A 24,249-nucleotide genomic window follows, 5' to 3' on the forward strand; every position below is an offset into this window, starting at 1 on the left:
ACCTCATGGCACGTGGTGTGGTATCATCGTAAGAAGTCACCAACCGCCTCCTCCCCATGCCAGGGAAATGTTCGTATATCCAACTCTAAAAAATAATTATTCAATTAAATTTCATCCATCTTCGAACATGGAAATAAATTAATTAAATAAATGTCAAAGTTATAACTGTACCTGAAATAGAGTTAAATATCCAGCCATCTGCTTCGTGGAGGCGAGACTCGCATCCCCGAGCTGGTCGTAGAAATAGGCGAGTGCAGCAACACCCCATGCATATCTGCCACACGCGTGTACGTCTCTAAATAACAATAAGTAAGACACGCGTATAGAACTGGCACTCTTATTTGCAAAAATTGTGCATCCTACAAGATGCAACAAATATGCTCTAGCAGCATAGTCCCAATGCTGCGACTCACACCTTTGAACATATATCTCTCTAAGCCAGTTGAGTCTGACTTTCGGACCACGTGCGTCCTCCATCTCAGAACCTGCTGTGCCACCATCAACGCCGAGCAGTTGCACAAGGGCTGTACGAGCCTTCTCAAACTCCAACTCCTCCAAATCACACATTTGTCCCATCACGGGCAGGTGAAGTAATGTCGAGACGTCATCAAGAGTAATCGACATCTCCCCTATAGGGAGATGGAAACTACTAGTCTCAAAATGCCACCTCTCTATGAATCCGAGGAGTAACCCCTTATCAACGTAATCATAACAAATCCATGTAAGAGGCATCAAACTGGAATTCAACACAATATGTTGAATTCCCTCGTGGCATGGTCCTAACTTATTTACTTTTTTTCCGTGGGATATCAACTTCAGTGTGTCCCCTCGATCCTACACATCAATATTTAATAAAATTTCTATTAAAAAAATAATAAAATAAATTTTATTTTTGCACTCACGCGGCCTTGTGAAATAGCATAAGCTACATGCTGAACATAGTGCGTCAGCAATGAACCATCACGTGGACCTCCAGGAAATCCACCGACATCCTCTTGTATGTCATGAACATCCGCATGCTCCTCCTCATCATCATCGTCATTAGGGGCCTTAAATGCATTCTCCTCACCATGAGTCTCATACGCCTCATATGTTTGTTCCTCAACGGCTCGCTCCTCAGCTATGGGGTCATCTTGGATATGAGCTGCACGACTTCTACGAACAGAAACGGTAGGTCTTCTCTGAGCTTCGCCCTGCGACGAACTCTCTCCTCGAGAACTAAAAGATGTACCACGTGTTCTTATCATTTCTAACAATAATTTGTTTGTTTAATTTCAAAAATTAAGAAAATTATTGTTTTAAATATCATTAATAAACTATAACAAAATGCAATTCAAAATAAATTAAACTAATAAATAATTATTTTATTAACTACAAAAAAAATTAAATAAAAGAAACAATTAGCTAATTAATTAAAAATATATATTTAAATATATTTCCATTTAATTATTATTAAATTAATTATTATTACAAATAATAATTTACTATAAATAAATTAAATACAAATACAAATTTACTAATATTAAATACAATTAAATTAATAATATTTATTTCAAGAAATAAAAATAATTTAAATATATAAAAGTTTACATATCTAATTCAAACTTAATCAATTCATTTAGAAACTATAGCAAAATTTATAAAAGATTCAAATAATAATGTAAAAGGTTAAAGAAAATCTAAAAATAACTATATATATATATATATATATCAAATAACTATATTTAAAAAAAATTAACAAAAAATATATCAAATATATATTTCATATAATAATTCTAAAAACAATTAAAATATTAAAAAAAAATACAGCATCCCGAGAGCCAAAACGGATGTGGGTGTCCGATTAGCCTTCAACGGATATCCCACATCCGTCGACGGAAGTCGGACATTCGTCGAAGGCAAACGGATGTCCCACATCCGTTTTGGCCTTTCGTGGACATTGTTCAGACGCGACAAAGCAGCGACAAAGCAGAAAGCAACAGCATGTAAACGGAAAACAAACCTGGACGTCGCAGATCCGCTCCTCCACCCAGATGAACGACCTCCCCCGCACCAACGGCTGCTCCACAAACGATCCTCCGAAAAATGAAGAAGAAAGAAATGGAGGAAGAGAAGTGAAAGGTTGACGGAAGAGAGATTGGTAAACGAAAATGGAAGAGAGAAAAACAGGTGCAGGAGTAAACTAGAGGTTTTAAATAAATTAAATTATTAAAATAGTAAAAGTAAATAAAAGTAAAACATTTTAACCGAGGATATAATTGGAATTAAAGAAAATTGGGGAGGTGGAGGAAGAGAGGTGTGGTGGTGGAGGGAGCAACACCCCTTCTTTTATCTTTCAACCACGTGCAGCCTACTAAGAGAAGGGGAGTCAAACCTCTACACGCCTGGACCAATTTCTTTTGCTGCAACTCCATTCTGGTGCTGGACGCGTGAATCAGCCTCATTCGCGGGCTCCCTTCTTCAAAATGAGCGTGCTGGATTTCTTGCTGGACGTGAATCAGCCCACAGTGTATCCAAGCCTGCTGTTGTTGGTCTTCAGCCCGTGAGCGTGCACCTCTCCAATCACACACCTCCCAGACGCTACTGTGCTTCCTGGACCGTGACACCACTTTCTTTTTGCTGGATGTCACCCTTGTTTGGTGCTTCTGCTGGAACGCCTCTTGCTTGTGTGAAGGCCGTGAGCCTCCTTTTTCTTCCAGCACCACTTCTTAGCTTCTCCAATCAAGCCCATCTCCATGTGCACTCCCATAATTTAAATTCACACCTCCTCACTCATTTTAGTTTAAAGTATATTTGATGTGGCATTTTCTTGAAGTCCCAAAAGGTTATCCAAAATTTCCCTACAATTAATAATGTAAATAATTAGTCTCAAATAATTCAAATTAAGTAAAATAAGAATTTCTGGTCAAATTAAGCACAATTAGAAAAAATGGGAAAATACTGGAAAATTAAGCACACTTCCCGAATTAAATCCGGTACAATAAACTAAGTGAAGTCAAGAAAATATTGACTCATCAATAATATAATTTTGATATTAAATACACCCTTTTTTGCTTAGAAACTTGCTTGGAATCATGTTTTTCTGTTAAGTTGTGTGAATAAGAGAGTTGAGGTTGAATTTGATGATTTTATGAATAATTCCCTTTGTTTTGATAGAAAATGTGTTAATATGGAAAGCAGGGATAAAGTGCATCTTGTAATATTGTAATATTGTAATCTTGTAATCTTGTAATCTTGTAATCTTGTAATCTTGTAATCTTGTAATCTTGTAATCTTGTAATCTAGTAATCTTGTAATCTTGTAACCATGTAATCTTGTAATCTTGTAAATCTTGTTATCTTGTAATCTTGTAATCATGTAATCTTGTAATCTCGTAATCTTGTAAATCTTGTAATCTTCTATTCCAGTAATCTTGTAATCTTGTAATCTTGTAATTTTGTAATCTTGTAGTCCTGTAATCTTGTAAATCTTGTAGTCTTGTAATCTTGTAAATCTTGTAATCTTGTATTCCTGTAATCTTGTAATCTTGTAATCTTGTAATCTTGTAATCTTGTAACCTTGTAATCTTGTAACCTTGTAATCTTGTAATCTTGTAATCTTGTATTCCTGTAATCTTGTAATCTTGTAATCTTGTAACCTTGTAATCTTGTAACCTTGTAATCTTGTAATCTTGTAATCTAGTAATCTTATAAATCTTGTAATCTTGTAATCTTGTTGTTTTTGCTGAAATGGGACGAGTATCTCTGCCGAACTTCCTCCTGTCTCTGCCGAGCGTCTTGCTGTCGCTGCCGAGTGTCCTACTTCTCCTAGCTCCAGTTAACCGGACATCGAATTGGGGGTGACCTACAGAAGACACTCTGACGCTCAAGTTACAAAATTTCTTTGTAGGCCTTTTATAATTTAGTATTGAGCAAAACGTGAGTTTACCTAGAACATAAACCCTTATTTATAGAGTTTAAAGGAATCTGACTAATTAATTTACCTCTTAATGGTCATTAATGCAAACCTTAACTGTTTAACGGTAGTCGTTATCATATTTATTTGTGCATTAACTCTGCTCAACGGTTGACGGGACTAAATAGCTGAGAGGCTTTGTCCTGCACGTTGATCGTTTGGTTCCTTATGGTCGTATGTCATCCTAATCGATCAAAAATGTATGAGCCCAAAGTAACGTAGAGGCTCTCCTGCATCTTTACCGTTCGGTCGGCTATGAACCCAGAGTAACACTTGTAATCTTATAATCTTGTGATATTGTAATCTTGTAATCTTGTAATATTGTAATCTTGTAATATTGTAATCTTGTAATCTTACAATCTTATAATTTAATAATTTTATAATTTTATAACTTAATAACTTAATAACTTAATAATTTTACAATTTTAAAATTTTATAATTTTATAATTTAAAATTTTACAATTTTATAATTTTATAATTTTACAATTTTATAATTTTATAACTTTATAATTTCATAATTTCATAATTTTATAATTTTATAATTTCATAATTTCATAATTTTATAATTTCATAATTTCATAATTACATAATTTCATAATTTCATAATTTTATAATTTTACAATTTATCATTTTAGAATTTCATAATTTTATAATTTTATAATTTTGTAATTTTGTAATTTTGTAATTTTGTAATTTTGTAATTTTGTAATTTTGTAATTTTGTAATTTTGTAATTTTGTAATTTTGTAATTTTGTAATTTTGTAATTTTGTAATTTTGTAATTTTGTAATTTTGTAATTTTGTAATTTTGTAATTTTGTAATTTTGTAATTTTGTAATTTTGTAATTTTGTAATTTTGTAATTTTGTAATTTTGTAATTTGGTAATTTGGTAATTTTGTAATTTTGTAATTTTGTAATTTTGTAATTTGGTAATTTTGTAATTTTGTAATTTTGTAATTTGGTAATTTTGTAATTTTGTAATTTTGTAATTTTGTAATTTTGTAATTTTGTAATTTTGTAATTTTGTAATTTTGTAATTTTGTAATTTTGTAATTTTGTAATTTTGTAATTTTGTAATTTTGTAATTTTGTAATTTTGTAATTTTGTAATTTTGTAATTTTGTAATTTTTGTAATTTTGTAATTTTGTAATTTTGTAATTTTCTAATTTTGTAATTTTCTAATTTTGTAATTTTGTAATTTTGTAATGTTGTAATTTTGTAATGTTGTAATTTTGTAATTTTGTAATTTTGTAATTTTGTAATTTTGTAATTTTGTAATTTTGTAATTTTGTAATTTTGTAATTTTGTAATGTTGTAATTTTGTAATGTTGTAATTTTGTAATTTTGTAATTTTGTAATTTTGTAATTTTGTAATTTTGTAATTTTGTAATTTTGTAATTTTGAAATTTTGTAATTTTGTAATTTTGTAATTTTGTAATTTTGTAATTTTGTAATTTTGTAATTTTGTAATTTTGTAATTTTATAATTTTATAATTTTATAATTTTATAATTTTATAACTTTATAATTTTATAACTTTATAACTTTATAACTTTATAAGTTTATAATTTTATAATTTTATAATTTTGTAATTTTGTAATTTTGTAATTTTATAATTTTGTAATTTTGTAATTTTGTAATTTTATAATTTTATAATTTTATAATTTTATAATTTTATAATTTTATAATTTTATAATTTTATAATTTTATAATTTTATAATTTTATAATTTTATAATTTTATAATTTTATAATTTTATAATTTTATAATTTTATAATTTTATAATTTTATAATTTTATAATTTTATAATTTTATAATTTTATAATTTTATAATTTTATAATTTTATAATTTTATAATTTTATAATTTTATAATTTTATAATTTTATAATTTTATAATTTTATAATTTTATAATTTTATAATTTTATAATTTTATAATTTTATAATTTTATAATTTTATAATTTTATAATTTTATAATTTTATAATTTTATAATTTTATAATTTTATAATTTTATAATTTTATAATTTTATAATTTTATAATTTTATAATTTTATAATTTTATAATTTTATAATTTTATAATTTTATAATTTTATAATTTTATAATTTTATAATTTTATAATTTTATAATTTTATAATTTTATAATTTTATAATTTTATAATTTTATAATTTTATAATTTTATAATTTTATAATTTTATAATTTTATAATTTTATAATTTTATAATTTTATAATTTTATAATTTTATAATTTTATAATTTTATAATTTTATAATTTTATAATTTTATAATTTTATAATTTTATAATTTTATAATTTTATAATTTTATAATTTTATAATTTTATAATTTTATAATTTTATAATTTTATAATTTTATAATTTTATAATTTTATAATTTTATAATTTTATAATTTTATAATTTTATAATTTTATAATTTTATAATTTTATAATTTTATAATTTTATAATTTTATAACTTTATAACTTTATAACTTTATAACTTTATAACTTTATAACTTTATAACTTTATAATTTTATAATTTTATAACTTTATAACTTTATAACTTTATAATTTTATAATTTTATAATTTTATAATTTTATTATAGTTTTATAATTTTATAATTTTATAATTTTATAATTTTATTATAGTTTTATAATTTTATAGTTTTATACTTTTCTAGTTTTATACTTTTATAGTTTTATACTTTTATAGTTTTATACTTTTATAGTTTTATAGTTTTATAATTTTATAATTTTATAATTTTATTATAGTTTTATAATTTTATAGTTTTATACTTTTATAGTTTTATACTTTTATAGTTTTATACTTTTATAGTTTTATACTTTTATAGTTTTATACTTTTATAGTTTTATACTTTTATAGTTTTATACTTTTATAGTTTTATAGTTTTATAATTTTATAATTTTATAATTTTATAATTTTATAATTTTATAATTTTATAATTTTATAATTTTATAATTTTATAATTTTATAATTTTATAATTTTATAATTTTATAATTTTATAATTTTATTATTTTATAATTTTATAATTTTATAATTTTATAATGGGTTAAATATGTTTTTAGTCCCTAAACTATTGGCCGTTTCTGGTTTTCGTCCCTCTTTCAAAATAAGGTACAATTTGGTCCTCATTCTTTTCGAAACTTTGGTTTTAGTCCTCGAAAACTAACACCGTTAAAAATATGCTGACGTGGCTAAAGGAAGACTGACAGAATTTTTTTTTTGTCAGAGTTTATCAGCTTTTCTCCAGTGTCATCTCTCTCTCTTCAACTTCTCTTTCTCTCTCATTGCTCCAAACTCATTCCAATTCTCACTCTCATGGGTTGTTACTTCTCTTGCAAATGACCAATCCACAATCGCAACCTGCGACCCTCACTTTAAGAAGCACAAACCCCTCGCTGCCAAACTAATCCGCCACTTGAACTACGCCGAAATCTCCCCCGCCGCTTCTGGCACTGAGAATATCCGAAAGAAAGATATTAGAGTATCTGCAATGATATTTTCTCTGCCTCCTTTACTGCTTCCGAAGCCAGATATGACTTACTTTCAGCATCGGCAATTCTGTAGGCTGCAGTATCTGCAACATCCTTTATTGTCTCATTAGATGCTGTAAAGACAGAAACCGAGGACTACCATTGTGGTTGTGGTGCAGGTTGTGACGGTGCTGGCCGGACATCCTTTGGTTTTGGTGAAGGTGATTTTGTTCCCGAGGGGACATCCTTTTTTATTTTGTAACAATGATTCAGTAACTAATTACACAGACATTAAAGCCATCTCAACAAGGTAACATGCTTAAATGATAAAACTGGGCAAAATATCTACATTAGAAATGAATATATTAAAAAAAATACGAAAATGAAAGTCCAACGCATGAGATTCCCACCCTGTCAGGTTTGAGGAGTAGTGAGGTTTCCATAATTTGAAACAGAAAGAAAACAACCCCACCCATTGTCCCAAGGTTCGCACTCAACTATACTATGCAATACATATGTAAAATCAACAATTCACCATGTACAAATTAAATTACCTTTTCAAAGTGAGGGTCGCAGGTTGCGATTGTGGATTGGTCATTTGCAAGAGAGGTAACAACCCATGAGAGTGAGAATTGGAATGGGTTTGGAGGAATGAGAGAGAAAGAGAAGTTGAAGAGAGAGATGACACTGGAGAAAAGCTGATAAACTCTGACAAAAAAAAAAATTGTCAGTCTTCCGTTAGCCACGTCAGCATATTTTTAACGGTGTTAGTTTTCGAGGACTAAAACCAAAGTTTCGAAAAGAATGAGGACCAAATTGTACCTTATTTTGAAAGAGGGACGAAAACCAGAAACGGCCAATAGTTTAGGGACTAAAAACATATTTAACCCTTTTATAATTTTGTAATTTTATAATTTTATAATTTTATAATTTTATAATTTTATAATTTTATAATTTTATAATTTCATAATTTCATAATTTGATAATTTTATAATTTTATAATTTTATAATTTTATAATTTTATAATTTTATAATTTTATAATTTTATAATTTTATAATTTTATAATTTTATAATTTTATAATTTTATAATTTTATAATTTTATAATTTTATAGTTTTATAATTTTATAGTTTTATAATTTATAATTTTATAATTTTGTAATTTATAATTTTATAATTTTATAATTTTATAATTTATAATTTTATAATTTATAATTTTATAATTTTATAGTTTTATAATTTTATAATTTTATAGTTTTATAGTTTTATAGTTTTATAGTTTTATAATTTTATAATTTATAGTTTTATAGTGTGGGACCCTGGAAAATTAATTCTGATAAACACCTTGTCAAATCAAAATTTATGTATGGAAACCCCTCTGCAGTGCATTAAAAACGCACATTCATAACTCTGCCACTCACCGCCAAGTGTCACCGAGATAGAATGGGAGTCAGTAATGGGGGTACAGGTGTCGACAGGGGAGACGCACGTTCGTGCGGATGTGGGAGGAACAAAAAAGAATTTTCTGGAAAACCCTTCCTCTCTCCTGCACTCATCTTCTTCCTCCAAACTCAGACCCCATTCTCTCCTCCTTCTCTCTAGAACCCTTTCATCTTCTCTCTACTGTAACTCATACCTTTATTCTCCGTTCAACCTTCAGAAACCGTAGGAACGTTCACGGCGTCGTGAGCTTTCACTGGAACCGAACACTTTAGAGTTCTGTAACGGGTAAGCTCTTAACTCTAAACGCTCATTTCTGAGTTGCATGCGGACCCAGATCCAGTTGCATGCAAGGGTATAAGCTAAATTCTTCTACGTTTCTTTTGGTTAGATTTAGTGAAGCACTTGAGAAGAACGTTGAGGGTAGAAAACCATAGTTGAACGAGTCAAAAATCACTCTCTTAGGGCGTTCACTGCTGAACCAGGTAAGGGAAGCTTAGTAATTTAATTAATACTTATATATACTGTGAAAGCATGATATGAACTGGATGTATGAAATGTATGTTTTGTACGTATGCATGAACGAGCAATGTTGTACTGACTATATATGGTTGATATTATTTGAACTGTATGAAGATGGTGAAACGTATGAATTGGAAAATGGATGATTTCTGTAGAGTATGAGATGATGATATGAATTCTATGAAGTATATGATTTATGAATAATAAGAAATTATAAGATATGATTTGTATGAGAAATGTTGAGTAAGATAGATGAAAAATCTGAAAAATGATATTCTTTACCTTGATAAAGTACGCTCGTCATCGAACGGTCTTATACCGTTCGACTTTCTAATAAATGGTTAAATGGAATTCTTTCATTTGGAAAGAACTCCGCTCGAGAACGAGCGTCCTATTGTGAAAGGCTAGGTTTGAGCGTTCGGTTCAGCCTAGTGATACCCGACGATCGTAAAATAATTGAAGTTATATTAGTAACGCTCGGTTTTATATCCAGCGTTCGATATAGGTAGCGCTTAGTCTTATACTAAGCGTTCGTCCCAATCGGTGCTCGGTCTTATACCAAGCGTTCGTTGTAAGTAGCGCTCGGTCGTATACCTAGCGTTCGTCCTAATGAACTCTCAGTCTTATACTGAGCGTTCGTTCTCATTAGTGCTCGGTCATCTACCTAGCTTTCGTCCTAAGTAGTGTTCGGTTTTATACTGAACGCTCGTCCTTACCTTTGATTCCTGAACGGACGTAAATGGCGTTCGAATTGTATAATTGGCGTTCGGTCATTGACTGGCAGTCGATCTCTTTTACACGATTATTCTCAGTGAAGTTAAATACTCGTCTTTTGTATAATTATACATTTGGATTCGGCCTAGAGCCTGTATACTTAAATTTCTATGGATATTGATTTTCTAACTGTAGGGCCATTTCCCTCAACTGATTGAATAGCCATGACGGTCGTTAAATACCTAGTGTCGATTTATTCAAATCTTGGAACGAGTCTTTGTAAATCCAGTCTTTAGCGTTCGTCCTCGTTCTTCAGGGATTTGAACGTTCGTTATTTTACACCCTTAAAACTAAAGATGAAAATGAAGATAAAGTGTAAAATTCTGAAGTGTGAACTATGTTTGGAGAAATTTTATGATGATGGATTTTGAACGAGCGTTCCAAGGAGGAACGTCTCTATGATTTGAATATGAGAAGTTGTGTAGTATGACCATGGTAAAGCTGCTGATGGCAGTTCATCCTGATGTTCCGTGAGTGCTCGTCCTCAAGTAGAGGGGAGTAGGTCATGTGTGGGAACGGCAGGAGGTCCTAGTCCTAATGAGTACTTTGGACTGATAGGACTAACCTCGGGTGGCAGCTGTTGAGTGTTCCAGTTATCACATCACCCGGGTGCACGAACGCCTGTAGATACATGGATTCATACAGTCCGGACGATCGGTCTTGTGAGAGCTTGGATGATTAATTCTATGCTGATATATTGTTGTATGTCTTGTATGTTTATTTGCACATGTTAAATTGTATGTTGGTTGTATGAATTAAATTACCTAAGCTTACCCTTGCGTTTCCTTGTGTTGTCTACTGTTTATGTACGTCCGTCCTGTCAATGCAATGATCATCCGTGTGGATGTGAGCAGATGGAGATACCCTTTTGGAGGAGGTGATTGAATAAGAAAACCTAGTGGACGTTGAAGTGAAGGTCGAGACGTAGATCGTCTAGTAGGTTTAGCTTACTTAGAATTTTTGGAACGTTCGGTTATTAGCTTTTTGTAAAACCGTTGGTCTTGGACCTTGGTTATTCCTGTATTAATTTTTGAACCTTGTATCTGTTTACCGTTCGGCTTTTATTGACTGATTTATTTAAGACTGCACTGTTTAATCATGTAAATGTGATTAGTTCTAATATGGTAATTACTATATTTTGGGATGTTACATATAGTCTTATAGTTTTATAGTTTTATAATTTTATAGTTTTATAATTTTATAGTTTTATAATTTTATAATTTTATAGTTTTTACTTTTATAATTTTATAATTTTATATTTTATAATTTTATAGTTTTTGAATTTTATCATTTTATAATTTTGTAATTCTATAATTTTATAATTTTATAACTTTATAACGGAAAAAAATGAAAAGTTTTAGATTGTTAAAAGACTGAATAAACTACAAAATTTAATAGAGATTCAAATAAAAAATTTCATATTTGTGATCAACTCAACTTAATTAAGCTATTAAAATATAATTAGTAACTTTTACTGTTTAAAATCACGTCTAAATCTAAATAGAGGGTGAATTAAAATATTAAATTACTTAAAATAGCACGATATGTCAATACAAAGCAACAACAATTTTATTTATGAACCATTTTGATATCATATTTGATTTAATGTGTTCTTTTCTTTTCACTCTGATAGACAGTTTTCCTCTGGAATGATAAATTAATACATCATAAATAATAGATAAATGACATAACAATATAGGATAAATAATTTAATTCAAATTTTACAGAGAATAGTTTATTTACCTTTCATCTCAAATCCAAATTATCATTTAAAAGTCTAAATTGAAGATTTCATGATAAGTGTACAGTTTACTTTCTTTCGAGAGAGATAAACCATAAAAAAAACTTGCTCATAAAAAGTTATCTGAAATAAAGCTTTGAGAAATGCGGATTTTAACCTTCAAAAATAGCTATAACTTCTTCCAAAATGTAATATTCTATGCAATATAATTTGAAATACATTAAAACCTCAGGTACATGCATGATTTTTCTGTGATTAATGTCCATATATTCTCGAAATAAATTTTTTTTACACTATTACTGAATTAAAAACAATTCTAAGTATAATTTTTACAAAAGATAATGATAGTATAACAGTCCTTTAGTAATGCATTCTAATCAGATTATTTTTCTTTGGTTTGGGAACAATGATTAAAAGTTGATTGATGAACAAATTGAGAAGTATAACACTTAAACATACTGTCATTATAAAAAGAAGTTCACCACAAATCAACACGTGGCTTTTCTTCGGGAAAGTAAAGGCAATTGTTCTGTTAGCAAAAAGAGATAAATGACATACGAAAAGATTGAATAATCTAACATAATTAGAAAATTGCATTTGCAGATTCAAAAAGCTTCTGCATATGGTGAAGCATGTAGATAAGATAGAGCTTTGATGTGGATAACTTCCTTATCCATCACGCAGTAACATTGATCAAGAACTATCCTATGTAGGATGAAAGGTTGACAATATTATTCCACAGCCACCAGTCCTTTTAACTTGAGAAAAATGTATAGGAACCATAATATACAAACCATGTTACCTAACATGAAAATAGTACTTGAAAGGTGCTTCACAGGTTAGTGGTCCAAAGATGTGGATGTTTGCCAAAACCAGCACTGCATAACAAACAGTGAACCTTTTATTCTTTAGTTATTAGCCAATAATTGATTTCTAAATAACAAGATAAGTTGACTGATATGGCCAAGGCAACTTCCCTCTCACCCCCTCTTTCTTCTGTTTTCACTCTTTGCTCTTAGATGAATACGGGTAGCTCCTGTGTTTTATTCAAATATGATTATGAACTATGTTCTCAACAAGTTTAGCATTAGATCAATTTCTAAGTACAATGTTTAAAGGAAGAAAAAGGGGCAAGAAGAAGTACTGCAGGGAACTTTGTGTGCATAATTTTGTCAATGCCTCCTCTCTTTTCACTTTCATAGATCACAAGAAAATATCTTCTCTACATAGCTGTATCTAAGTAGTAGGAAATTCATAAAGGAATTGTCAAAATCTTATTGTAAATCTTACCTTGGTGGATGATGTGTTTCTTTTAGTTCCCTCTCGGCCATGCCATCCATGTTTCAACAAAAATTTCAATGCAATGCATCATAAATGATGAGTATGCGGCCACTCAAAGCTTCTGGAATTAGCTCCTAACCAAAAGGCCCAACTGTACGAAGCAGTTCTTTCAGCTACTGCCAATTGATGGATGATACTTGGACCAGCAATGGCTATCATATTGTCCTCAGTTCCTTGCATGTGGCACATGATCCCTTAACTCAGGCCTACATGCAAATGGCCCCTCGCATAGTTTGAACTTTGAACCCCACATAGTCCTCTGTAACACATGGCAATGTCACATTTACTTGGCAACTGAGGGGCCCACAGGCTGAAATATCATATGTGCATGATGTGGTAAACTGAATCTACCTTAACATTTCTTATACTCTGATGTTAAATTTTGGTGAGTAGTTCTCAAACTGCAGCCTCTATGTCCAACTACGTGAGGAAATGCACTTTCAACCAGCTATTACACTTGCATTCAAGAATTGGCTGTTTGTGGGGTCAATTTCTTGTATTTTGTCTTTAGCTCACCAAAACATGATAAAGTCTAAATCTGCTGTCAAGAACATGTCTGTCACATAACTGTTAGATTTCTTAATTATCAGCACTTTATTCAAGTTGAACTATAGCCCGTTGATTATGTTCCTCATCAAGACATATATCACAGTGTATTTCTGTGTTTGCAACTTTGCTCGGCCAAATAACATACCAGATGTTTTTATAAAATCAGATTACATTTTAAAGATCATTTCAACGTAAAATTAGTTGAGGTCGAATAATAAGTTGAGCAGACCCTAATACTTACAACTTAAAAGGAAATCAGTTTCACAAGGGAACAAAGTAATTTCACATATTCAGGTCAATTCCTTACAAAAGAAATTTCTTCTTTTTTAGAGTAAGAACAAAAAACAGAATACTGATATTCCACACTAGCTTCTTCCACCTCCAAAATTCTACCTAGAGTCATCTTCCGTGCATACGAAGCAAACTCAGCTACCTTGAGATGTCATACTCTTCTGGATAAGTGAGTTGTTGCTCCATCTGCCAGCTCAACTTGGAAGCAACACTTTCATGACAGGGAACGTAATCCTGTGAATTTAACACAATATATCATTTTCTGCTTAATTCTGTTGAAGAAAAAGTGTTGTTGGTTGATGTCATCCTATGAAAATTACCTCCAATTTCTTTACCAACTCTTTTGATGTTGGTGCTGACACAATAATGTGGCGGGCATTAGGACTAATAAATCCCTCTTCCACAGCTTTATCAATGAATGATAGCAACGAATTGAAGTATCCATCAACATTTACCAATCCCACCTGCAAGTTGTGAAAAAATGTCAAATCTCGTTAAGCTAAAAGAACAGGAAACCTCCAAAGTATATATTAATTAATAATATAGGTCTCCATCAAAATGGTACAAGTCAATTACTGGTTTATCATGGATCCCAAGTTGAGCCCAAGTTATGACCTCAAGAAGCTCCTCTAGAGTCCCATAGCCACCTGCATGCATTTAACTTGCTAAGTTTATATATAATTTAATACAAAAACGTAAGATAAGCAACCCATGATTGAGATGGTAATAAATAGAGTAGCAGAAGAAAGAGAAACTGGAATTTATTATAACAGTGTGAGAACCAGTTTTCATTGTTGGTTTCATTTCAACCAGGTTGTCTCTTTCTCCACAAGTTTAGGATTTAACTATTCCATATACGGATGCATGTAAGTAATGTTTACTTACTGTTTTGTACCCTTTGATTTGTGTCAAAAATGCCATTATGGATGTTATAGCATGAAGTGAGAGGTAGTTAAGGACATGTATCCATTGGTTTTGTCTTCACACTCTCCATCTTATTTACTCTTGGAAATTGAGGAATCCACTTTCATACGAGGGATCCCAAGATAGAGAGTGATTGACAGCTTTGTCTTTGCATTCCTCCTCTATCTTCTCTAATTTTCAGCACTCAATTACTTTCAGAATCATAACAACTAAGAATTAAAAGTCTTTGAAAAGGGTAAGGCATTATTCCATGTCAGGTACAGGTGCTAGTTGGAAACGTTATCTTGTGATAGTTCTTCTTTAGCTTTACTTTCCCTTCACTATTAAATGCAGGAAGTTTGGTACAAAACACGTCATGATTCCAAGGAAAGTAGAGGCAAAGATAGTACTCAACCAGAACCACAGTTGCTCAGAGCTGCAGAGGTTTTGAAATTTTATCCACATATGTTAAGGCCTCAGGGAAAGTCAGGATCAGCTACTTCTGAAGGGTCGCTCTCTAAACATCGTAGCATTGGGATGTATGAATTATTATGAAAGAAAAGTCACAAACCGGTTTTGTAGCAGTGCCAAATTTAATTGATTAAAAATCTCACACCAGTTTTATACTCCTTAAAATTACAAGTGCATGGTCCATTTATCCATACTCAAAGTACATGAACAGTCAACAATATTACGTAAGACTTCAAAACCATACATACATAAGTACATAATAGTTAATGCCTAGTCAACATCAACAACCTTCATGATTAGGCGTGGTAAGCCTTTTTAATAATGTTTAGATAAAAATAAGTTTAACAAAGTGAAAAACCAATTTGTTGAAAGCTGAATAAGAAAAGAGCACAGGGAGATCAACAGGAATATTTTATTCAACTATTATTCTCAAAAGAATAAAACACTGAGAAATGGTCAATGGTACATGATAAAACTAGAAAGGTTCAAGCACCTTGATATTTCCACTTTTTCTAATGCAACCAAGAATTATCAGTTCATGCTCACCTGGTAAGGCAATAAAGGCATCTGAATGCTTGGCCATCTCTGCCTTCCTTTGATGCATATCAGCTACAGCCTTTACTTCTCCCACTGTTTCACCAGTTAGCTGCAAAAGGAACCATTGCACAGGAGATGGAGCAGATAATAAGATCAACAAGTAAAGAGAAAAGGAGCAGCTAAAGCAACTATGAGAGTTATGAGGGTTGTTTATTTCATGATTTACCAAGCTATACAGACATCAATAATTCATAATCCTAGAGATTGAAACTAAAAAACAAAAACAAGACCAACAGAAGAAAATTTCTAGGCAATGAAGGAAAACCTGCAAAGGGAAAAGATGCTGAACGTAAAAGGATTTCACTTGCAAAAGGAAACAGAGACTATAGACATATATGAACCAGGGGGTAATGAAGAGCTTACTGAAAACCAAAGAAACTACAGAATAAAGAACATATAAACTGTGGAGAACGGCAATACGTAACTAGAATACAATAGAACAAATAAGGAAAGTGGAGAAATAAAAGAAAAGAGTAGATACTGTTTGATACAAATCTAGAAAGGTTATACAGATTTCTCAACTAAAAAGGTACAATATTTTCATTATAAAAAGCTCTCAAAAACACTATTAATTTATACCCAAACGTGCTCAAAGAAGATGTTCGACGAAGAGAAGCAAGTAAAATAAAAAGGAACAAGTTGGAAAATTTTATAATAGAGAAGAAAAAACTACAAGCTTTTTTAGCTGGTTGAAGCAGACATACCTCTCGAGGCATGAGTGTCTTGGGAATAACTCTGCAAGAGACAATAACATGACAAATAGAGTCAATGGAGAAAGAGACCAACACAAACACAAGTGGCTCTGATTCTTGATCGTCCCCTTCCACCCAAAATCCTTGGGAGAAAATAGAGAAAGAGAAAACTTTACCAAAAATAGGGTGTGAGGAAAAGAGAGAGTGATACCCAATGACATGCCGACCACCATCATGAACAGCTTGGGAAACCAAACCCATTAAGCCAATGCTTCCTCCTCCATAGACCAGATCAATGTTCCTAGAGACCTTCAGAGACCATTAATAACAACATAAACAATCTAGAAAGACCAGAGTAACAGAAGCAAATAAGAAGGTCTATGATAACATGATGTCAAAAACACAAAAGCAAAACTGATGATTCGTTTGGAAAAAGGAAAAGGCCACTGAAAATTATTCCCCACGCTCAATCAGCAGCAAGCACTTGTAAAGTCCCTGCCAAGTGTTCTGTATATAGCTACTGAGCTTAATAAAGTTCAAGAAACAAAAAAAAATGGATACTTTTTATGCTCAGAAAGGAGAAAGGCGCCATAGATATCCAAAGACATGAGCAAAAAAATTGGGCACGGTTCTGATTGACTAGACCCTTTGGTTTGTGAATAATGAGGGAAAAGTAAAAAGAAAAAAAAAAACTACATAATCTAGCATTAAACAGAAGCTAAACACCAACTCCGCCAAAACAAAAAAAAAAACAAAATGAAATCTATGAGAATTTCGACTTGAAGAACAGGTTACAACTTGCACACATGGTATGAACACAACGAACTCACCCAACTGAAATTATGAACGGAACTTGATCATTCAAGACGTGATACATGACAAAGTTTAACCTTTTTCACCTAATCCGTTAAGTCAGCTCACTTACAATGAAATAAAAAACCATGACACGTTCTTTTTATTAAACCCCGAATGAAACAGAAGGTTACTTACCCTTTTATTTGTCCAAAAGAAAAAGAACTGGATATGGGAAAGAAAAGCATAAAAGCATAATGGAATTGCATATGTACCAATTCATTGCCAAGCTCAATGGCAGCATCTTGATAGGTTCTCTTTTTGCCAGGGCTACTCCCACAGAAGACACAAACCCTCTTGAACTTTGACACCCTTATCTCAGCGTGTGTCTCCATTGGTTTGATGTAACAAGTTAGTATAGTACTACTCAACCTAGTTTATGCGTATGTATGTATATATATTCACACACTCTTCTTAGTGCTTAGGTACTGCAATGCTTTAACGATTTGGTACCTCCCCTGTTGAAATCTTAATCATCCACCCCTGATGCATCCATGTGTCATGATCAACATTCTCTCAACTACACTAACCTCACTCAGTGGCTATTTTGCTTCTTCTGTTTGCTTCACCACCACTCTTCAGTGAATGGGGTTTGTATATATAGAGAACAGCAGCACCTCATTGGGCATCGTCGCACGTGAGTAGTGCCTTAGTAGCACGCGCGGACTACTGTTGTTGTGCGGTCCCAGCCTACGCCCCCTTGTGTTCTCTTCTGTTCTGCCTAATCAACATTGTCACAAAAACATTCTTCCAATAACAAACAACATTACGTGTAGTGTAATCATCACGTTTTTTTTCTAACACCACCTCAATTGGTCTTCCAAACAACCTTAATTAATTACCACCTCGGATTTCTCATTTTATCTTAAACAATACTAATAATAATTATAATTGTACACACTTCTTTGCATCTGCTCAAATTACTCCATATGAAAATTGTACTTTTTTACGTCAAATTGAGATTTTTCTCAAATACTATTAATATTTGTATAAACATGTGTAATGTAAACTCCTGATCGCAATTCAAAAAGATTATGTAATCATGGAAGAGGAAAAATAAATGTATTTTTAGTTTATCATTTGAGTGAATGGTAAATGTAATCCTTAAAAGATGTTGATAGGTTTGTGACATTTTAAATGTATAATGTGTGCCAAAATAGACATTTTAAATTATGAGTATGGGATATTCAAATTTGTAATACGTAGGAAAAATATTATTAAGCACTAGACTGTCAGTATAATACTAATATTATTATTGACATTATTTTCATTAATTATTTTCTTTTCTTAAATCTTCTTCATCTCCTTTGTCAAAGACATTGTCCATGGTGATTTCCTTTTATCATCTACCATTCAGTATCTCGTTTTCTTTCTTCCTTTTCTCAAATTGAATACTCCAAATTCCAATTTCACCTAATCGTCTTTGCTCTGTAATATTGTGCCATAAGATTTCCCATGGTACATATCCTTCGTCCTATAACGAATAGCTAACTTCAGACGTTGAGAAAATATATTTTTATTTTTGTTTTATTACTATTTATAAAAATGTTTTGTGCTATTTATAAAATGTATATAATAAATCATAACAACATTAAAATGTTTTGCGAATTCAGTTGAGAAGAAATTAAAATATTATTTATTGTGTGTAATATGATAATTTTTCTTGTAACATTTGGTTATAGATTAGTCATCTATTAATTTGTTATTATATGGTCGTTATAAGTTGGCTATCGGAGTCAACTCTTGTCATAAGACATTTGAGTTGAGTTGAATGGAAAAAAATTTATTAATTTTTTAACTGTGGATCAAACTAAATGTGTGTTACTTAGTGTGTATGTTAAATTAGTTTAAATTATGATAAGGATGGATTGATACCTAACTTAACAATAATAATTCTTTTATAAAAAATTTTTTATCGTGTTTCATCACTTTATTATTATAATTATTTACTATGTACTAAAATTACGTAGGCTGTTAATTTGACAAATGTTATTCAACAATATTTGATTACTTTCGGATATTTAATTTATTTGTATGTCCAATTATAGTGTAGATTGATAGTTTGATTTTCGCTTTTCATTATTTTTAATAATATCTAGTAAAGTAAATTAACACCATAACTGTAATCTACAAATAAATAAGTTAAATAAATTCACCTTAATTGTACTATAATAAATATATAAAATAATTTGAGAGAACAAAACATACTTAAAATGAATCGATCTATCTAATCCACAAACTTGTTATAGATCAAACCAAATTACACAATTTTTTACTAAAAGAAAATAAGCTAGATTAAGTTAATTTATTTTTAACTTAAGTCATAATAAATCAATTTGTATGAGCTGGATTAAGTCATTTTGATATCTCATGGTAAACATTTTGAATTAGTATATAAATGTTAAAATAATGTTTCAAACCAAAAAAACATGAAAAATATATATTGCACGAATTATGATAATAAACCTCTATGCAGCTAACACCTCACACATTAACAATATGAGTAAATGGTAGGATGACACAAATCTTCATTCATTTAACACGTAGTATAATGATAAAATAGTATTTAAAAAACTTAAGAAATAATAATATTAAGTGAATGTAAAAAATTTGTGGATTAAAGTATCATTTTTCTAACAATATTGATACCAATACTATTTTGCACCGAAACACAAATGAAGTAAAATAGTATCGAAATGAAACAATATCATAACAAACTTGGACAAAAAAAAAATCAAAGTATACAAAACTTGCTAAATTTGTAGACTAATTTGTAAGGCTGTCTAACTTTTTATACTAATTTGAGATTATCAAACCTTAATATTCTTCAAAGGACCAAAAGCATGGATGTAGTGGTTATGAAGGATATTTTTGCAAAAATTGATAATATAACATTGTTATATTAGAGGGTCAAAAACATAAACTTTAAACAAACATTATTCGAACTTATTAAAAAGAACATACACAATAAATATGATTTCAACTTTGCAAGGGTTTTGATTTTTTTTTTTCATTAATATAATCATATAAAACTTAATAGAAAAGCAAGTCATTCATTTTACAAGAGAATAATTATGTTCAAAACAATGAAAATGATATTATTTTTATTAAAATAGATTATATATCATATATTGGAATTTGTATTTGTTAAAAGTATTGTATGTATTGATTTAAGTAAAAGAAATATCCGTAGACATTTGATATTGAATTCTGGCTAAGAAAATAGGATGTAAGAAAAGACCATATATATATATATATAGGGGTTTGCTAACGCGCGTACGCCTGTTTTTCAGTTGGTACATTTTAGCAATGTGTACCGGATTTTAGTAGACAAAAATATCCTTATATATTATGAATTCCAAGTTTGTAAGGTTAAGGGTATTTTAATAATTTTCATTTTCAAAACTTAAAAAAAAAAAAAGAAACCCCCCAAAACCCTTACTCACCTCTCTCATTCCTCTCAATCCTTTCTCTTTCATGTCTCTCACTCCAACCTTTTCTCTGTCATCCCTACTGTAACCCCAATTGAAAAAAATCAGAAACACATGCCTTTAAAATCCTTTGTAAAGAGTTGAGTCATTGACATATTCACCTTCAAGGCAAAGGTTCATTCAAGATCTCTTCAATTTCACCATCTTCACTAACCTCTCTAATTTCATCATCTGTATTTGTTGAATCATCATCTCTAAAAAAGTCCTCGAGGCCAATTACCAATTCTTTCTGATGTCATTATGCTTGTGAAAATTAGATAAAATTATATACGACAAAAATTATAAAATGAAAACTCATTATAAAGTCATTTTTTTGTAAGAAATTGTTTAACAACTGAGTGTTTTTGATTTTTTTCCACGCCAATTACCAATTCCTTTGATGTCATTATGCTTGTGAAAATTAGATAAAATTAGATAAGACAAAAATTATAAAATAAAAACTCATTATAAAATCATTTTTGTAAGAAATTGTTAAACAGCAAGTATTTCTGAATTTTTTCCAGGTTAATTACCAATTCCTTTATGCTTGTGAAAATTGGATAAAATTAGATAAGACAAAAATTATAAGATGAAAACTCATTATAAAATCATTTTTTTGTAAGATTGTTTAACAGCAAGTGTTTCTGATTTTTTCAATTGAAGCTACGGTAGGGATAACAGAGAAAAGATTGGAGTGAGAAAGAGGAAAGAGAAAGGGTTGAGAGGAATGAGAGAGGTGAGTAAGGGTTTGGGGGGTTTCTTTTTTTTTTTTTTAGTTTTGAGAATGAAAATTATTAAAATACCCTTAACCTTAAAACTTAGAATCCATGATATATAAGGATATTTTTGTCTACTAAAACCCGGTACACATTGCTAAAATGTACCAACTGAAAAACAGGCGTACGCGCGTTAGCAAACCCCATATATATATATATATATATATATATATATATATATATATATATATATATATATATATATATATATAATAAATATAAAGATGAATCTTTGAAAAGGAAAGGGAAAAATGGAATAGTAGCAATAATTCCACCATCTGAAAACAAAAGAAAAGTTTGATGATTGGGGCGGTGAGTGTTGATATTAATGGGAAAGAGTAGAATGGGCTTATCCAAGAAAATAAGGAGTCACAGCCACTCAGTAACCATAATAGTGCCAATTATGTGCGCAAGTGCAACACTGCCATTTTGGTTCCCCTCTCACCCCTCCCACTTCATCTCTTTTCCATTGGTTCTTTATCCAAAAGTGTTGAACAAATCACATAAAAAAGGTTCCTATCTACAAGGGGACTGCGTCACTAACCAAATCATTCATCTACTACTTTCCAACCAACCAAACTCTGCATACTTAACCAAAAATCCACCACAAAAGGGAAAACCAAAAACCATGAATGGAGCAATTGATTAATCCCTGTGAATGGGCAACCCTGACAATAACTTTTATTTTAAAACATTTGTTTATGGTGAACAAGTTATGGGTAATAGCAGAAGCTACTTAAGATGGTGCTCTAGTGCTGTTGAGCAATGTGCATTGATGATTGAATAAGAAAACATTAGTGGGTAGTGCCCTATAACACCTGTGCCCTCATCCACCCTACCTTACTCGACACACATGTCATACGCATAGGAAACATTTCATTTTTATTTTACACGCCCCTTTCCATTACCCATATCGTCTCTTCCACATTTCTTTAAGCACCTTGTCCCCATCCTCTCTCTCATTCACTTCATGCCCTCTTTCTCCACCTATCACATTTCATTCCCTAAAATTGATGACCCAAATCCATTTCAAACCCATTTGCCTATTTCCAAACACTTTTGATGGGTTTTTTTGGCTTATTCACACGCATTAGTTAATTGGTGCCACATTGTTTATGTAGCTGTTTTGTCAGGATTGCTGCGACTGAACCCATGCCTTTATGCTACTATTAGTTATATTATGTTCGTTTTAGGGCTCCAATCCCAAGGTAGTCGTTCTGGCTTTTTTGTTTACTTTTATTTGTTTTGTTTTTCTCTACTTCTTCCCCTCTCACGTGTTTAGAGATTATAAACTCTTAATCACTGCTTCGTCATGGGGATTAAGCTTACATGTATAAAAATTCATTTGAACTTGCATGCGCGTTTAAAAGCATATTTTTGTGTGTTAGCGAGTTTTCAAACCATTTTTCTATTCATTATCCTAAGAAAATGGTGAAGCAATTACTACCACCCTTTTGTTAAAAATTACGCTAGCTAGAGTTACATTAGTACGGCTGTACCATTTAAATATTTCATTTTTAGTGGAACTAATTAATTTTTTTAACGTCTTAGCCATTACTTAGAAATCAACCACGTTTACAAATACATATACATGCCTTAGGGTTTATAATTCAGAAGCACAAAGTTCGATACTTTTAATTAGGCATATTTATTGATCGCGGTACACACACCAAGGACACTAGTCCAAGGCCTTCATCTAATGTCTTCCAGAATTCTTCCTCGGTGATCTCAAGTTTTAAAGAGTTGGTCTATATATAAAGTATAAATTTAATAAGTTATGAAGTCTTGAAGTAATAGTGAAAAAAATAGTAATTGAAGTATAATAATAGAACTAGGTTTAACCCTCGGTTGTTACTCATTTGATGAGGAATCTTAAATGGGTCATTTTATTAAAAACAGTCTTAATTGAGTCCTAAATTTTGTAAAATCGTAACAATTAAGTCTTTTTTGTTAAGTGGTCAAAAACGTCGTTAAAATGTGATGACGTGGTGCACAGTAAATATGCTGAGGTGGATATTTTATTATGTGGAAATATGATTTAAATTATGACGTGGAAAGACCCTCTGTTGTGTGTGACATTGTCACTCACTATGCAAGTAAGGGGCATTTTCATCATCACCATGGGAACGACAACAACTCCTCTTTCGCACACAGTTAGCGTCTTCAACATTCCTCGCTCTGCCACCGCCATGGACTTTCTGCACTTCCTCGAATCCAAGGGGGGGTACTTCCACTCACTAGTGCAGAAAGGGGTTTTAACGTCTCCCAATAGACGTCCGTCCACAAAAGCCCCAACGTATATAATTGACCGGTGGCATATTAGTAAATAAGTGGAACTGTAGACGTCCGTCCTGGGGCTAGCCGGACGTCTATAATGTTATGAACG

At 30.8% G+C, this 24,249-nt stretch overlaps 1 protein-coding gene across 1 annotated transcript; it reads right to left on the reverse strand.

The window, feature by feature from the left end:
• Window positions 1–14,070: 14,070 nt before the first annotated feature.
• LOC124848086 (cytokinin riboside 5'-monophosphate phosphoribohydrolase LOG3-like) lies at window positions 14,071–18,201 on the reverse strand. The gene is made up of 7 exons (XM_047325702.2): window positions 17,833–18,201; window positions 16,977–17,074; window positions 16,778–16,808; window positions 16,023–16,122; window positions 14,679–14,749; window positions 14,423–14,566; window positions 14,071–14,336 (listed from the first exon to the last, which is right to left on the reverse strand). The coding sequence occupies exons 1-7, from the start codon at window positions 17,950–17,952 to the stop codon at window positions 14,241–14,243; spliced, it is 660 nt and encodes a 219-aa protein (XP_047181658.1). The 5' UTR covers window positions 17,953–18,201; the 3' UTR covers window positions 14,071–14,240.
• Window positions 18,202–24,249: the final 6,048 nt, after the last annotated feature.

Source organism: Vigna umbellata, chromosome 9 (assembly GCF_029865625.1).
Source record: "Vigna umbellata cultivar VRB3 chromosome 9, Vumbellata_1.0, whole genome shotgun sequence".
Classification (NCBI taxonomy): Eukaryota; Viridiplantae; Streptophyta; class Magnoliopsida; order Fabales; family Fabaceae; genus Vigna; species Vigna umbellata.